Source organism: Pseudopodoces humilis, chromosome 13, assembly GCF_049639895.1.
Source record: "Pseudopodoces humilis isolate 2021_Gansu_Grassland_sample_001 chromosome 13, ASM4963989v1, whole genome shotgun sequence".
Classification (NCBI taxonomy): Eukaryota; Metazoa; Chordata; class Aves; order Passeriformes; family Paridae; genus Pseudopodoces; species Pseudopodoces humilis.
The window spans coordinates 4,576,056-4,593,686 of record NC_142212.1 but is presented as its reverse complement, the minus strand read 5'-3'; the positions used below and the strand labels follow the sequence as shown (position 1 = coordinate 4,593,686).

At 40.8% G+C, this 17,631-nt stretch overlaps 1 protein-coding gene across 5 annotated transcripts in view; it reads right to left on the bottom strand.

The window, feature by feature from the left end:
• Window positions 1-262: 262 nt before the first annotated feature.
• The window catches only part of DCAF1 (DDB1 and CUL4 associated factor 1), a 48,535-nt gene continuing 31,166 nt past the window's right edge, over window positions 263-17,631 (bottom strand). For 3 of the 5 annotated variants that reach the window (XM_088061728.1, XM_088061729.1, XM_005522190.3), the window contains exons 19-24: window positions 17,235-17,328; window positions 16,689-16,793; window positions 15,896-15,969; window positions 14,863-14,967; window positions 4,740-4,995; window positions 263-1,241 (exon numbers count right to left, since the gene is read on the bottom strand). In XM_088061728.1, coding sequence (XP_087917854.1) covers window positions 1,183-1,241; window positions 4,740-4,995; window positions 14,863-14,967; window positions 15,896-15,969; window positions 16,689-16,793; window positions 17,235-17,328 — 693 coding nt within the window. In that variant the 3' untranslated portion in view covers window positions 263-1,182. Of the gene's footprint in view, window positions 1,242-4,739; window positions 4,996-10,937; window positions 10,994-14,862; window positions 14,968-15,895; window positions 15,970-16,688; window positions 16,794-17,234; window positions 17,329-17,631 lie in introns of those variants that run through there. The other 2 variants (XR_015773641.1, XM_088061730.1) reach the window with 2 other exon arrangements.

Sequence of the window (17,631 nt, the reverse complement as noted above, 5' to 3'; positions counted from 1 at the left end):
ACACTCACTGTGGTGAAGATGCCACTGAGAATTCCAGGCAACCCAAGGGATCAGACTGGAACCCACAGCTGCTGTGCCATGGCCATCATGCTGCACCCCTTTTTGTGTTTCCTTTGCCCTTCCTTAGGTAGGTTCCAGCTCCACCTGGCTGCTCTCAGCCAAGCCCTGGAGGCACATGGAGCACTGCTTTTGCATAGCTACGATTCACAGCCATACACACAGATGGGATTTGTATTTAATTTTTTAATAAATACACTTTACATTAAAGAAAAAGGCCTTCAATTTGCAGTTTCCACACAGAGGGCAAGAGGGAAAAAAAAAAAAAAAAAAGAAAGAAATATTAAAAAACTTGAACCACAAAAGGTAGAGGGGAGAAAAAGGGCTCTAACTTCAATCCCAGATTCCCATGTCTTCAGGAATACCAGGCTCTGACTAGGCCCAGCCAGGATTTCAGCCTCCCACTATAGCTGGTACCACAGCACAAATTGACAAACACCCCAGGGGCTCTTCCCTAGAGGACAAAAGCATCTGGAACACACTGGTGCATTAGCAGGTGTTAACACCTGTAGTTCTTCTCTTTTAAAAATAAAATCATATTTAAAATAAAAATATTCTCACTCCTCAACAATATTAGAAACCATGATCCTCTTATTTCACTTAGTAGTTGCATAAATTTTAATTTCTTTTAATTTTAAACAATTTTTCTCCCCAAACCTACCCCATGGTAACAAGGTACTACAGAAATACAAAGGTCTCCCCTCTTTACTAGAACACTTGCCTTTTTTTTTTTTTCTTTTTTTTTTCTTTTTTTTTTATAAAACTATTTCTGTTCTTTAGGAAAGAACTTTATACAAAGAAAATATATTGTGAAATATCTTCAGAAGTTTCCTTGAAGAGTCATCTCAGCCTAAAATGAAAAATTAAAAAAAAAAAGAAAAAAAAAGAAAAAAAAAAAAAAAAGAAAGAAAAAAAGGCAGAGAGAAATGAGGCCTAACCCCAGGTCTCTTTATTGAGACTTAGCCTCGAGCCTCCAACTGACTCAAACCAACACAGCGGATCGGCAGGAGATCCTCAGGTTTTCCCATGAAAAGCAGGGCTGGGGTGCTCAGTTGGTTTCCAATTTGGTCTCTGGTCGGGAAGGGAGCGTCTCCTCCTGCCCACACCCCGCCCATCAGCCGCTCCTCACTCGTTCAGGGACAGGATGATGTCGTCCTCCAGGTCAGAGTTATCCGAGCTGTCGGCTGCAAAGGAGACACGTGGGTTATGTCTGGTTTGTGACACAGGCACTCGCCCAGGCACAGGAAATGGTCACCCCTGCCCGAGGCTACAGCTCCCCAGCACAGACAGAGCCAGCACCATCAGTGCTCCAAACCACTAAAAAGCAGCCAAGAAATCTGCACCAGGGCCTTCCTTCCCTGCTTACAACAGAGGCTCAAGGAGAGCAGCTTTAACAAGTGCAGTTATGAGCTGGCAGGTTTTTCCCCTGGCAAGGTGGGGAGGACACCAGCAAATATCTGCCTGCACAACTTCCTGTGCACAACAAAGGGCAACAGCTCTTCACAGCAGGGGCTGGACAGATGTGGCAGTCATTCCTCACAGCTGTACAGCTCCACCAGCCTGGCCTCTGTGTGATCTGCACAAGGTAATTCCTCATGCAGCGAGTTGGACCCCACTGAGGTGGAAGCAAACCCCACACTCCCAACCTCACTCTAGTAACTCAGAGGTTTCTGTAACGAATTTAACTACAGGTCACTTCCTAAAGGTGACCTGAAAACTGTGCTTTTCCTGGTTTTCTTCATTGTGGTACAGAACAAAGACATGAAGGGATTTACCAGAAGCAGTCACACACACATACACACACTTGCTTTTAATCTTAAAGCATAAGACCTCTCCTCCCTCAATTGTGCAAGAGGGAAGTGGTAGTAGCTCTGGCAGCAAGAGGGCTCCTGCCTTACCTTAGAGGTGATGTTGGCTCTTTTTCTTATGCGAATTCATTGGATGCAGCAGATAACTGGGTGTTAAAAATAGTTAAAAAGAAAAAAAAAAAAAAAAGACACCAAGACTTCCACTTAGCCACCTCAGTAATAGTGGATCTCTAAAATGCCTGTTAGGGTAAGAAAGACCTTCTGGAAGGTTCATCCCTTCTCAGATGCTATCCTTAGGAAAAAAAATAAATCACAGGCAAGCAGAGAGGGTACAAACCCTTTCCCCCAACCCTCCTCCCTGAAGATCAGCCAGCTGCCTTTCCACTGTGATCAGCAAGGGATGCTCCGTATCACCATCCATCAGACTGAGCCCAAGCTGAGGGGTCATCAGTGCTCCCAGAACAGCCACAGCCATGCTGGGGAGTTAGAAAACACCAGCCAGGGCTGCAGCAGCTACACTTACACAGTAAGAGGGAAAGAAGCACAAGCGAGATAAAAATCCAGAAACTCTGAAGAAGAGAAGCTGGAAAAGTTGGAGTTTGGGGGGGGAGAGGTTTTGTTGTTTTGGTTTTTTGTTTTTTTTTAAATGCAGAGGAAAGCTTTGAGAAAGGGTCTCCTCACTATTCCCCAGTTCACCACACAACCTTCCAGTTCTGAGCTCTATGTCTGCAAGTAAATCTGATGGCAGTTAACTGCTTGGCATAGTTATTTTGCACAGACCTGCATGGAAGTTGCCATTTTAGATTAGGGAAGAAAACAGGAATCAGAATCAAGAGTCAGCTATGCTGCTGGTGAGAATTCTATGTATTTCTTCAATCCTATGTCACATGTGCATTTCAAAAATTACACCCACCTGGCCCAGCAACAATCTCTTGAAAGACCTGCACAATGCATGAACTGCTTTGACAAACAGATCTAATGTCCCCAAAGTGGTAACAAAGGGGGAGGAAGACAAATTCATACTTAAAAGGTTCTCCGTGGATTATTTTAAAAAAGGAATTAGAACCTCTTCTAAAGCACGAGAGACCAATGCCACTCATTCTCCTGAATTATTTTGCTTTGGAAACACTCACTATATTATGGAGGTTCACCCACAATACAGCAAGAATCTACAGTAGGGAACACTCTAAATGCACCCCATGCCAGTACTTGCTACACTGGCAGTGCCAGTACAACTTCTAATTCTGGAACAAGCATAAGCAGAGGAAAATTTTAATTGCTCTTTGCTGAGTGGGAAACAGAATGAAGTCAAATGAAATCGCAGAGAAGCTGCCACAGAACCCCACTCATCAAACCCATCAAGGACCATGCAGGCAGCAGCCTGGCAGAGCTTCACTCCCTGCTCTGAGTTCCCAAAATTGCTGCTAAGCAACCTAACAGCCACAGGATGGGCTGGCTGCAGCTCCGCAGCCATACAGATCAAAGTTCTGCTCAAGTAGCTCTATCCACAAATGATGTACAGATAACACAGTGCTCTGCAGAGCATGCCTAGAATTCCTGTCAAGTAGCCCCTGGTTTGTTCCAGGAAGAGTTACTGAAATGGCCTGAACATCCTAGCCATTCTGCCCCTTGGATAATTCAAGGTACAGCACCTCAGGTGTTCTCTGAAGAGCTTCTGGCCCTGCATTCCCTAAGGAAAAACAGTGGAGTTGTGTCACAAAGATCCTGTCATCTACTAGGACACAGAGTTTCCCTGTAACCCCAAAATGTTGCACCGCAAGATACTATTAATGACTGAGCTGTGAAAATATCCTATATGGCCCTACAGTATAAACCTGTTTCCTTCTAGAGAACAGCAGAGTGACTGAATAGTATGCCACAGAATAACTCTGGCAACCTCATGTGGCCAAGTCCTTAAAAATGACTGAGCTACATTACCACAGAAGTATCAGCCTGCCAGCTTCATCCTCCAGCTCATTGGCAGGGAAGACTGATGTGAGAGCTGAGATGGGAATCAATCTATCACTGCAGGACTTCAAACACCTTGCACACTCTAATTACTCATCTTTACCAACCTTTTAACTTAAGGTAAACATATTATGTCCATTTATAGAGCTTGAAAATTAAAAATAACTAAGTGGTTTGGCTACACATACTCAAAAATTGTGCTGCAAAAAAGGAACAGAGTCTGGTGTCACATAATCCCAAGACTGATGCTATCTTCTTTCTTGTGAAGTATTTTTCCGAATGTTATTGCTACATAAGAAGTTCAGACCTTTCTATACGCACATACACACACACTGTGTATTTTCAAATCACTGTATTTCTGGAATGCCAGAAAAAGAGAACGATTTAAATTGCATCCCAAAAGTTATGTTAGCTTCAGAATAATCTAATAAAGGAAGTGAAGTTAGAAATGCCATGTTAGCTTTGCACTTTAAGCAATTACAAAAGAGAAAGAACAGCACCAAGGATGAAAAGTGCTTCTCTGTCCTTATGGGCTCACATGAGGCAGAGAAGACAGGTGAGGTAAGAGTTAGACCTGTGTCCCCTTGAAGGGCAGGGCAGGCAATCAATCACAAAAAGCTTCTTCACATGGAGTTCTCTCTCTCTCTCACACACGCACACACACACCTGGGAGCACTTGAAGAAAGGAGATACCTCCTTGTCCAGAATGCACAGTTGTTCTCACTTATGAGCTGTTTTTAGTGTGGATTACTAAGAGAAGCCCCAGGTGAACAAACATGATGATAGCCTGTCACTCATACCAACCACGGACAAGTCAGTTAAATCATTTCAGGGGAAATTTAGATGTTGCCTCTTTGTCGGGACCTCAAGCAGTGGACAAGGTCACCAAGGTGGGCACACACTTACTATCTCCAAGAATCAGCTCAACTTCCTCATCAGCATCAGAATCTTCATCTTCACCCTCATCTCCCTCTTCCAGGAGGTTGGCAATCTCCTCATCATCGGAGGGAGAAAAGTCATTTTCTCCATCCTCACCAGCATTCTCGTTGTTCTCATCCTCCTCCAGTTCAGCCTCCAGCAGCTGGTCTGTATCTAGTTCATCAAGATCATCTGTGTCATCATCATCTTCATCATCATCTTCTTCCTCTTGCTCCTCTTCCTCCTATAAAGACAGCAAAAACAGTCCATTGCAGACATTAAGATAAATGTAAAATGGAATAACAGTAACTAAAGAAAACCTATAGTTTTCACTTCTCCCCATATCCAGCCATCAGCCATTATAAACACTCTGCCATCACCCATCTAAGCACTCTCTCCAAAGCTTCAGAATATCACACATGCCAGATCACCTGCAGGCCTGCAAAATCTTAATTGCAAAATGCTGGTGTAAACAGGTACCACTGGCTCAATCTCCTTTCCAGGACTGGCCACCAACACGTGTCACCACGATGCACCCCTGAGAAGGACATGCAGTAAAACCTGTTAATCTGTGCCTTTGCTGCTAGTCTTGTGCACACTGCTTTAGTTTCAGCAGGACCAAAACCTCCGCTTGACATCAAACCACATGCACTGTCAGCCTTTATCACTGCCATCTAGATGAGGTATAAAATGCAGGGAAAGACACTTCTAGCCTAAGCCAATCCCTGAATCACTCAGCTTCAGATAACAGAACTGTTTACGGCAGCTCAGAAACCTCATCTTTGGTATTTACCTGTGGATCAAGATCTTTATCAAACCATAAGAATTTGCATTCAGTAAAGCAACTGAATTCTTCATTGTACAGATGAAATCCAGAAATCTATGTGTAGTGGATGAGACTGAGTGGGAAGCAGCTGGAACAGTTCTACCCTTCTTCCAGACAAACTGCCATCACAAGCCAGGCTCCAGAGCATTCCAGGACTGAAAGAAAAGCTTCAATCCACCTGCACATCTCCTCAGTCCCAGCCTGTTTCTTTAACAGCATACTTTCAACTCATTCAGTCCTAATTGCCCCTTTGTTTTGGGAGGAGACACATTTTGCAAAATTAGGAAGCAATTAAGATAGATATCTAACAACCCACTTCAAGAGTTCCTTTGGTCTTCAAGCTCACCACACTCCCACTGTTTAGACTGCTGCATTTTCAGATCTAAAGGGACAGAGGAAAGTCCTTTACTGTCATCTCACCAACCTACTTTTTCTTCAGTCAGTGCTATAAAAAAAACACACCCACACAAATCCAACATCTGTCACAGGCAAAAGAAACAAGGAAAGCCAAAAAGCCAAAAGAGTAAATTGTATTGTTTCTTCACTTACAAAAGGCAACCAAGTCTTCACTGCTGACCAGAAGTGCCATGTTCTTAAATGCAGATTACAGTATAAAAGCAATGGTTTGCTACATACAGTTTCCTTTATGAAAGAGTTTAAATATAAAATTAAAACCAAACTGTTTTAAAGCCTGTGCTTATTTTAAGAAATTACTACTTTACTTGGAGTCAATGAGTCCTCAAATAAACAGACATAATTGTATACACACTGGGAGAGGAAATATCTTCCTTGCAGTTCAGTTTTAAACTGCAGTGCCATACTGGGTATAATTTTCCATAAAACATACTGAATCGAGTATAAAAGCTGTGTCTTAATAATTTGTATTTCTTTTTGTTCTATGCAGTATGTGCAGAGAGACCAATGTCTTAAATTTTATTGCTCTAGTCAGAATTGAAAAGCTTATTAAAAACTGAAAAGGCAGGAGAGTTTATTTTTCTTTTTCAGTGTCTAAACAATTTTGAAGCAGGAAAGAGTTATCGATTTATTCTAAAGTCTTGGAACTATTAAACCAAGTTTCTCAGTATTTGGAGATAGAGACACACCTGTAGATATTAGGGAAAAAGTATGTTGTCTACAAGATCTGTTTAAAGTCCATGTAGGTAAAACCTGAACGATTCTGAAATGAGTTAGGTCCCCTCTGTTCTACACCTGTGTAATTTCTGAAAGTATTTTTTCCCTAAATATCTAGTCCACAAGGACTCAAAATGTCAAAACTACTAAATTTGATTGTTTCATATATAATGTATTTCTTGGATACTGAATTACTGTTTCATCAGCATTCTAATTCAAGCTTAAGGCAAGGCATTTATACCAATATCACCCTTCAAATACAGGATGAAATGAAATACATTGTATAGAGCTAACAATCCTTTTTGGCTGACAAGAGTAAGAGCCAAATTACACAGAAAGGTTGTATACTGAGCTGCAAATTAACTTGGAAGGGTTATATTAACCAGTGAAGAAAAAATAATTTGTGAAAATACAAACAGAAAATTAAATGCTTCCACTTTTACAGTTTAAATTACTTAATCTGAAGTTGGTGATTAGGGTCAGGCCACATTAATTTAAAAACCACCTAAGAATAGTAAGATGAGATGAAAATTGTACCTGTCCTTGGTAAAAGAAAATAGTGCGAAACTCATGCTACAAGAAGTCACACGTGCATGTGAGTGTGACACGCACAGTGACATCCTTACAGAGCTGGAGGGTGACACATCACAGGGCTCAAGGGAGCATCTTCATCAGTGAGGAGGAAACCTGTACCTTGTCATTTTTCACAGAACCCAAACACCACTTGGACACTGTGAAGCTTCTGCTAAGCTACAGGCAAATGAATTCTGCCTCAGCTTCTGAGCCAAGGCAAGCCCAAGCTTTGCAGGCCCAGTGCAGCATATCTGGCTGGAGCAGATGGCAACACGTAGAGCCTGGGACAGCTCTCCAAACAAAGCACCCAGAGCTTCTGCTCCCAAACCCAACCCCTGGGACACACAGCTGAGAAAGGGCTGAGGGAGTGCCAGCTGCAGTCTAACACCACCACATGTAAGTGATATCCAGGCTGTTCATGAGGACCCAGGATGAATCCTCATGAGACATCACAACTGTCTCATGTAAGGGATCCCTACACGGAGAGAAAATGGGACACCTTCCCCAGGGACTCAAACAAGCACTCTGAGTAAGGGCAGAGAAAAAAAAACCCTTGTGTCATGTCACAAGGAAAGACAAATCAGCTATTCCAAACCATATCCAGGTTTGTGCAGGGAAAATTTAGAGATGTAATAGTACAAGAAAACCTGGACATAAACTTACAGAATCAGAAAAGCTGATTACACAGCAAAGATACGTAATCTTTGATAATCTTGAGATCATCTCAAAGCAAATTACTGGTGACTTTACTATCAGTTTGCTTCCAAAAAGCAGAGTAGACTTGGCTCAATTAATTTACCATTCGTAACCCCCAAAGGAAAAAACTAAACAATACTCCCAGCAGAATGGCAGATATTGGGATGGCTGCACTGGAACAAAAAAACCTGCTTGACTAATTCTTCATACTGACAGTTTTTACAGCCCTTTCAGAGCTTAGTAAATATACCCTTACCCTTTGCACTTGTTCAAGCATTATGTGTTTTCTGCCACGTTGTTCTTTGATGCTTGTTGGCATGAACTTCCTAATCTTTCATCATCATCATTAACTTTCTTACCATTCCCCTTTACCAGTCATCTTGCACATACAAAATTAATAAATTTGTCTTTTTTGGGTAGCAAAGCTTATTGATACTTGACATACTCACTGGCTACTTTTAGCCAAGTCAAATTATCTACTGGTAACATCTGATTCCAGCAGTAGTTTATTACATATAGGTTTGTTTTCTCTTTAAAGAAATTAATGTTTCCCATAGTATCATAATTTTGGTTAATTTATATGCTTTTGCAAGAAACAGCCTACTGATTCACTTCACCCTCCTTCCCCAGGTTTCTCGTAGACCAAATTTGTAACTTCAGTAATTTGATCCCTTCCAGATTATCAGCATTATTTTAACTACTCCCTATTGCCAAGCCTGGGAAAGGGCTTTGCTTCCATAAAAAAGGACATATGATCATTGTTCAAATACAAGTGTCCTGAAGTCTGTTTTACCCAGAGGATTAAGTCTCTCTTTGCTCTAGTAATTTATCTGTCTTTCTCCAGACAACCCCCTTGTCATACCTTCTGACAATTGTACTCTTTGCTGAGTACCATGTTGGTACTTTCTGGGTTTTTGCTATGTAATTCTCAAGAGTGACAATGTCTGGTTTTCACCCCCTCAACTTCTTAATACTTCTGGACAATGGGTAGTGGAAAAAGCTTAAGTATAGCCAACAGACTGGTCAAGCATGTATGGATTTTCACACCCTAGATTACCTAGTGCCCATCCTTCCCCTCAGCTAGCAAACCCATAATTCCTGTTACGTACCAGTAAATTAATTCCAAGTATTCATCTCCTTCACACAGCAGGGCTGCACCTACTTTTACCTTCTTGGCTATTTCAGGGTTAGAATTTCTACTTCTTCATAGCCATTAGTCACAGAGCTAAATATGTAGAAGCCTGGGAAGGTGCAGAAGTTACCATATGTAACAAGCAAGGAATCTTACCATAGGCTTCTATGCAGGTGTAGGTATGTGCAGATTTAAAACAGGAAACAGCACACAGCATACAGAATGTCACAGAGGCAAAACATGGAGTGAAGAAATAAAAAGCAGTTAATCTCTTAGTCTGTGTAAGTAGGTTTAGCTTGTCTAACAATGACTACTTACCTGTGATGAATGACAAACCATCCATGAAACAAACAAAAGCCTTAAGGGAATGGGCCTCATGTGGATCTGGAGGTTCAGTTTTTTGACCAAACTCAGGTTTTGCCTATGAAATGTTTGCATTTCAATCTGTCTGCAGCTGATGATAATCAACCTGGCTCCAGTCACTGTCCTCTGAGGAATGTGCTAGCCACCATTTCACAGCTGGTACCTTCCCTAATGCTTGGGATGAAGGGGTTCTAAGGTGATGTTACTATATTGTCTGTGCTGCAGGGCTCAGAGTTAATGTGGGGAGTACAGAACTAGACGCAATCTCTCAATATGCTTCTTTTCCTGTCTCCCACTGATCTCACACTCTCACAAAAATAAATTCATTCCTTTAATTCCATGAAAAGAACAACACTGTATAAAGGAATTTGATAATTTGGCAGGTAAATTAACTTCCTCTCTCAGGACAAGAATTTGTTCCTTTATTTTCTCAAGCCTCTGACAGGCATTTCTCATCATAGCTGAGGCAGCTTTTATTTACTTGGATCCCAACTACTGTGGGAATTCTAGAAAGATGTGTTAGGCAAGAGGAAGGACGTCTTTGATTTATGTCACTGAACAGGCAGAATACGTTTTTATCTCTGCTGAAGCTGTTTTACTCCATAATACTAGGTCTGCTCTTATGGAAACTCCAAATATTAATCTCTTTCCAAGAATTTCCTCTGTTTGCACTGCCTGAGAGCTACTGAAAATAGATTTTGAAACAGTAGAATAGGCTAAAGCAGTCACAGTTATTTACTACTATCTCAAAATGCAGTAAAAAGTATAGGCACTGTTCTTTTAAATATCTGTTTTGGAGGACGCCTGTTCAAAACATGTGTTTTGTTATATAAGGTCTTTGATAGAAACCACTCTTCACTCAGCCTTCCCAGCAGCAACTAAGCTCAAAGATTTCTATGAAGGTGTGCAATAGACACACATTATCATTTGAGACATTTGTCTGAAGATACCCATTAACAGCTGTTATTCTCTAAATCATTTTATCCCCGAGTAAGATCTGACTGTACCTTCAACTGTTACAGGAACAGCTCCTAAAACAAAGTCTTACTTTAGGGTCCCTGGTGACAAAAATCATAAATCATTCTAGTCAGCTTATAGTGGCAGAGCACCACCATGGTCTCATGATTCCCAAATATTTATGCCAATATGGATTAAGGTTTGTGGGGTCTTTCCCCAGCAAGTAAGTATTCACATGAAAAAAACAAACCAACATCAAACAACAGCAATAAAGTACAGTGGAATTGCTGTTGGAATTACTGTTGCAGGCAGACAGGGGGAGAATCCTAAAATAAAACTGGGATCACAAAGACCACATAGAAAGCTGAGGAAAACATTCTCCACCCTGGCTAAACCATATGTTAGAATAGTGATTGTCTTTCAAGTCTTTATTGCCTTATCAACAAAGCTTATTTCCCATCACCTAGAATTTACTAAACCAATGCAAAAAGACAAATTACACACCTACCATCAACCATTTCGAAAGCCCAGAAGCACTGCAGGATAATTAACAGTTCTTCAGGTCTGGCAAAAGAAGTAGAACACACTTTATAGGACAGGGACAGCTAGGTGAAGCAATGTGCTGCTGAAGCCATAAATCTCTCTGAACATGACAAAAACTGAGGACACTACTTGAGCCTTACAGATGCAACATCACCCACACATACCAAAGAGAGAAAAACAGGCCTTAAACAACTAATATGGAAAGAAAAGCTGAAACAGGAAGTAAAAATGCACAGACTGAAAATCCTAAAACCCACTCAGATGATCACCTCATCCAGACTTCAGTTTCACAGTTTTGAGTCTACTCTGTGTTCCCTTGGTTTCAGCTTTTCTGAGCACATAATATTTCTGAAGTCTCCTTTTCTAGCCCATGGCAGCTGCCATGTGCCATTTCCTCCGAAATTCCTTGTCTGCCTCTACAGAAGACAGTAGATAAACAAGTGAAACAGAGGATACTAATCAGCCAAGAAAGAGAAATATGTAAGAACAAAGCAAGCTAACAACCAAAAGGCAGTCCAAGATCTGCACCAGTAACCCAGACACCAAACTTATTTTCACCAAATCTAACTGAAGGAGTATATCAGAACAGAGGCAAATACAGGAGGAAAAAGAGGAAGATCTTGCAGCCAGACTGGAAAATAGGAAACCCTTAACTACTTCTCTGTATGCTGAACACAGTCTTGCAAATACTTGTGAGTAAGACTGCTGGTTATGGATGGACACATTTGGATACTCAGCCAGCAGTAAAATAATTCACCAAAACTCATGGAAGTTCAAGGCAGGAACACTGGTCTTTTTGGAGCAAAACACTCAACCAAAGAGCTTGCAAACAGACTCTTATTAAGCATGTTACATCTTCACTTTCCCTCAGTGCATAGTAAGTACAGACCACAAAGCATCAACATCCATTAGCATTTTTTCTGTTTCACAAGGCTTGACAACCCTGGATTATTTGCCATACCTAGGGAAAGGCAGCCTCCCAGGGATCTCACTGGAAAGGCTGGTACAGAAGCAGGGAAGAACCAGGCCATTCTGGTGCTGTCTTCAAGCATTTTAAACAAGACCACAAACACTCACTGCAGCAGTCTCATGCTACAGCCACTGAGTCCGCTCCATCATTTAATTTGAAGGCAATTTATGTAGCAGATGAGTTGATCTTACAAGGTTGGTCTGAGATAGGAGGAATAACATAGTTGTTTTTTTTCTTAAATTACAGAAGGAACTGAAAGATATCTGTAGGCCAAACATCCCTGCTAGATTCATTTTACAGACTCTGAGTTTTTGCCTTTTGAAAAAGCTGTCATGGAACCATCAGCTGACATTTGTCAGAACTGACATCGTGAGGCATCAAAATTTAAGGTAAAAAAAAAAAGTAAGGCAAAAAAAAAAAAGTAAGGCAGTTATTTTTCTCCATAGTCCTTATCTCTTAGCACAAATTTTAAAGCAATGTCATTGTGCATCACATGACTTCTGAGCAAGGCCTGCCTATCAGCCACCTTTCTATCTGAGTACTTGTTATTTTCTGTACAGGCAAAAAAATGTACCCATGGACCCATGTAGGTCAGATACAAAAATCCAAATATACATCAAGTTAAGGTGTGAAGACGTAGGGGTCAAACAGATTAGTTTCTGTCTCACAAACTTAGACCAAAAATATACTAGATTCATCTTGATTCTTATGGATTTCCCCCCTACCACTACTTTAATGAAAGAACAGAAAGCATCCTGTTTCAGTTAGAAGGGGTTTTAGAGTATCTGTGAGAAGTTCCAACAAGTTTGAAATGTTACACCAATTTTTTCAAAAGCTGAATCACAGAAACTAACTAGGCAAATGAACAGCTACATATGTGTGAGGATGTGCACACAAACAAAAATCCTTCCATCAAGGAACCTCTCAACAGACAAGTGTACCAAAGATTCTGTCTTTATTCAGGAAAACCTCTCTTCATTCTAGCTGAATGCTGGATGTCTCTACAGAGACAGAAGCTGTATTTTGGAAACCTAAGACAAAAACAAACCTGAAGAAAAAGCACAGAACAGCTGTGGGACAAAGAGCAAGGGGCTTAGTTGTGTTTGCCTAGATATATGTCCATTGAATTGAACTTGGGTTCGTAAATGTTGCTTATATTAAGACCAAATCTCTCTTACTAAAGAAACTTGGTTGTAGCTATCCCTAAAACTTGCTGTCTAGGACACAAGTACAGACCCCAGAAACTGAGACCAGTTATGCAATACCAACTAATCACTCTTAACTTGCAAATCGATCCAGGAGCAGCTTTGTTTGAACATTTCATCAGCTTTACAGAAAAGCTCTTAGCACACTTAGATTCGCCTGGGGCCACCTCTCTTTGTAAGACAGAAAGCGTCCCCAGTCACACCTGATGGATGGCAGATCCCTTATCTCTGCTGGGTACCTGGTGTTACAGCCTGGAACCATTGACTGCCTTGCACAAACACAGATCTCCCTTAAGTCAACACTTAGCAGGATTTTGCAAAGCAGTGCCCTGACAGCTACTAGTTAATCATTGTACAATACCAAACTCATTTCTGCTACAAACTATTTTTGGAGATTTTATAAAGAAAATATGAATACTAAAATATAGTGAAAGTGAACAAAAACAGTGGACGTGGAGATAGAAATAGTAAATATTGCCCATGGCAAGCAGTGGATGGCTGAGATGTAGAAAGGAAGGAGAGAGCAATAATCTCTCCTTCCTCTTCATTGCTTCCCAAGAAATTCTATTCTTCTAATCTATCCAATCTAGGGATAGAAACAGCGACCAGTAATTTCAAAAGAATGCCAAGACTTCAAGTGCAACCTTGTAGCACACTCAGTGGCCAGGAAAGCACACTTCACACCCAAACCAGAACTCCTGCTTTATCTTCAGAATTACAGGGAAATCATAACAATTAACTGCAAAGAAAGTTGCTCTTTCCTGAGACCTGCTCTCCAGTCTTCTGAAGTAGAGAGCATGAGTTTTAACCTAGCAACAGGAAGATTCAGAGATAGAAAGGGTAGCACAAATCCAGCTTTCCACACAGTCTGGGAAAAAACCCACCAAAGTATTACCTTCTGGCATTCTTTGGAAAAAGGTGAAGTCAGCTTTTCTCACAGAGATACAAATGCATGATTTACTAGAATGCAGACACCAAAAAGCAAAGAATAATGCATTTTAAGTCTTTTGGGAATTGAAGCATAAGGTTTTTGCCTGTCCAAAAAAAAAAAAACCCAAAACACCTGACACCCACAAAGTTACAAATTGATTCTGTGGAATTTTAATTCTCACTTGACTGTAGTAAGCATTCTGTGCTACTGTGTATTCTACCAGCTGCACCCTGAGGGGCACTTACTGCAGTTCTGAGCTCTTCTGTCAAGTTGCCAGAGATCAAACAGCTGATCAGAGAAGGAAAACCAACACATTCCAGTGCAAACCTACAGCCCTCTTCAAAATTCTTTAAACCTTTTGCTGTGTAGAAGTACTGTGCAGTTTCACTGCATTAGTCACAAGCTGTCTCTTTCACAAATTGGTGATAAATTATGTCCAAATATAAGAATTGGAATTGAAAAAAGGAAAGCCTCAAGTACTACTGTCTATATTGGGGGTTGAAATACTTAAAAAAAAAAAGCAGAACAGAAAGCAAAGCTTCTGATTAAGGCTGAATACTTAAGGAAATTAATAAATAAAATATAAATGTTTGTGTTAATTTACAGTGCACAAAGTTACTGTTCATACAGGTTTTGCACAGATGGTCTTAGTTTACACTGACAGTAATCTATTTCACATTAGGTGAGGCCAAATGAGGCCTCTGTACATTCTGGGTAATAAATGAACACATGTAGAGGGCTTACAGCTACTCTTGAACACACAGATCAATGCCATGCTTCTCACCTGATCTTCTTCTTCATCCTCCTCATCTTCTGCCAGCCGCTGCCGGCCCACTTCATAGAGCCTGCACACCGTGTCCATGTTCATGGCATCCATGCTGCCCTGGTTCTGCAGGCGAGATGCCCACAGGAAGTTAACCCCAGGAACGGAGCTCAGCTGTCATATTCAATGCTACATCTGATCTCAATCACAACAACATTTCCAAAATCCTTCCCCTCCCATTTACCAGCAGCACTACAATTAGCACTAAAATGAGTCTCTTTGGTTTCAAGACTTGTCATGTTCCCTGAAGTAACATTTCCAATGACTCCTATCAAAGAAAATTTTCTTTTGGTTTCTCACAAACCTTGTCATCTCCAACTTCAGTATTTAAACATACACTTGCTCTGCTACAAACTCTTGATTTGCTTTTGTGGTCTGCAGGGATCAGTGGCTCATGGAGAATAAAGCTGACAGGATTCCACATTACTCATTATATGTGCATAATCAGGCTTCAAGAAATTGGATTCTGACAACATATTATGGAGCAAAGAACTGCTCTCTTAACAAACCAGAAGTTTAGCTCAGTAATTTTTGCTTCAAATCCTTAGCTTCTGGGATTTTGCTAGGAAGACAAGTGCAAAAGGAACAGTAACGGTGATTCACAGAAAGGCTCTGTGGGAAGCCCCTGAAAGACTGCATTTCCCAGTTACTTGGTACAGTGCACATTTTAATTTGCAATAGTAGGAAATTATTGCTATAAATAAGAAAAAACCCACATTTTTCTTTATGCTCAAGAGAAGGAAAATACCTGTACATTTTAAAGTGGGAACAGTTTGAAGAAGCGAAGCAGTTGTGTTTGGAAATTTAAGGAATAAGAGGCAGCAGAACAAGACTGTAGGGGTGCAGAATAAAAAGCAAACAGCATCTTTAGCACCATCAAAACACCACCACTGCTTAGGACACGGATTTAACAGCAGGAACTTCAAAAAAGAAACAACAAGCAGTGCATTCAAACTACAGCTACAGAGACCAGGGGGTTTTTTAGCTTCTTTACCTCAATGACAGCCAGATAGCAGTCCTTGCTGTCTGTGCACAAGTCAAAGATATTCCGCTTTACATCTATGGTAGCTGGAAAACATCACAGAACAAACTCAGTGGTTAACTCAATGCTCACTGAAAAAGAAGTGTCTAAAAGCAAATAATACAGTCTTGGGACAAGAGAAAACAGCTGAAACGAGTGAAATGAATATTTGTAGGTAATTCAACCTGTTATAAAGAATAGAAACATTGGAGACCATTGTAAAAAACAGGCATGTAAGCTCTTAACCTGCTCTGCACGGTGCCTCCTCCCTTGATAATACATTTATTGGTTTTCCCAAGCACAGTAAACAACAGATCATCCTTCAGAATAGGTGCAACAAAGGGACTGAGTTGTCACCTATGCCTCCCTTCAACAGCAAAAGCCACATTTGTTTATGTCCACAGCAGCAATTAGCTTAGCTCTACCAGCTAAAAAAAGAGCCCTGTGTGAAATGAGAGCAATGCCATCCTGGCCAAGTGACCTACTACCTCAGATTATGCCTTACTTGGAAAGAAGAGAGGAAATACAGCCAGAACTGTACTTGCTGAACATTTACTTGCTGAACAGGAGCAAGTAAAGCAGTCACACACTGAATAGGATATGATACTTGAAATTATGTCAGTGCTAAACCCAACTCCTGTGCTTCTCCCAGAACAGGATACAGCAGCTTGTTTTCTCACACATACAAAGAGAGAAGTGAATGTTACTATGCAAACTTTCAGAAAACCATCAAAACTCCAGACAAAGCTATTGGCTCCTCTCTTACCTATAGGTTTATAATCAGTTGCATTAAATGTCCTGAAGGAAGAGCCAAAGGGACTTCTCATTCTCTCCTCCAGAAGGTCATCCTCATCATCTGCCTGCAGCATAGCTGAAACAAGGAAAGATTATTCCACAAATCTGCCTTCCATTAGTCACTACTATTAATCAACTTCATATCAAGTGAGACTCTGGCATTAATTTTCTTTATATTTAATAGCTTGGCAAGACCCATTTAATATCTACTCTTCCAGAGATGCCTTTATTGATACTACAGATCATCAAAACTTAATACAGAGAACAAAATTATTTTCTCAAGCATCACTGGATCTGCCATTAATCTCACAAATTAGTTGTGATATTGCTGATGTTACAGAAAACTGTCTTTATCAGCAATATATGTAGCATGACCATCCTGGAAAAAAATCCAGTCCACACATGCCAGTAAGGCCTGGAGTTACACAATCTCTGAAGCTTCGCATTTCACTGAACAAGCATCTCCTGATCTCAAAAGAGGTGACCCAGTAGAGTGATGTAAGGGGAGAAGTCCTACCTCCATACATCACTGTGCCAGTATAGTTGAAGACCACACGACACTGATCCAGTGCAGGTACTGTGTGTAACAAATGGAAAGTTCGGAGGTCCCACTGAAAAAGTGGCTAAGGAACAACAAGCAACTGAAAATTTCTATTTCTTTTTCAGTGAAGTGACAAAGAACTGGCTAATTGAGTTCAAGAAACCTCATTGCCTCTGTCTTGCAAATATGATGGAAGCAGAATTGGACACTGGCACTACAATTCCACGTGTTCAAAATGAGAAAGGTCCTACTCAAAATGCCATTCCCAGTCATGAAAGGTGACTGCAGTACCTTGAAGGCTGATCTTGTTAAGACATGGGAAGAGAGCTGAGGAGCTATGCAGTATATCAGAGAAGAAATTCTCTCTTCCTCT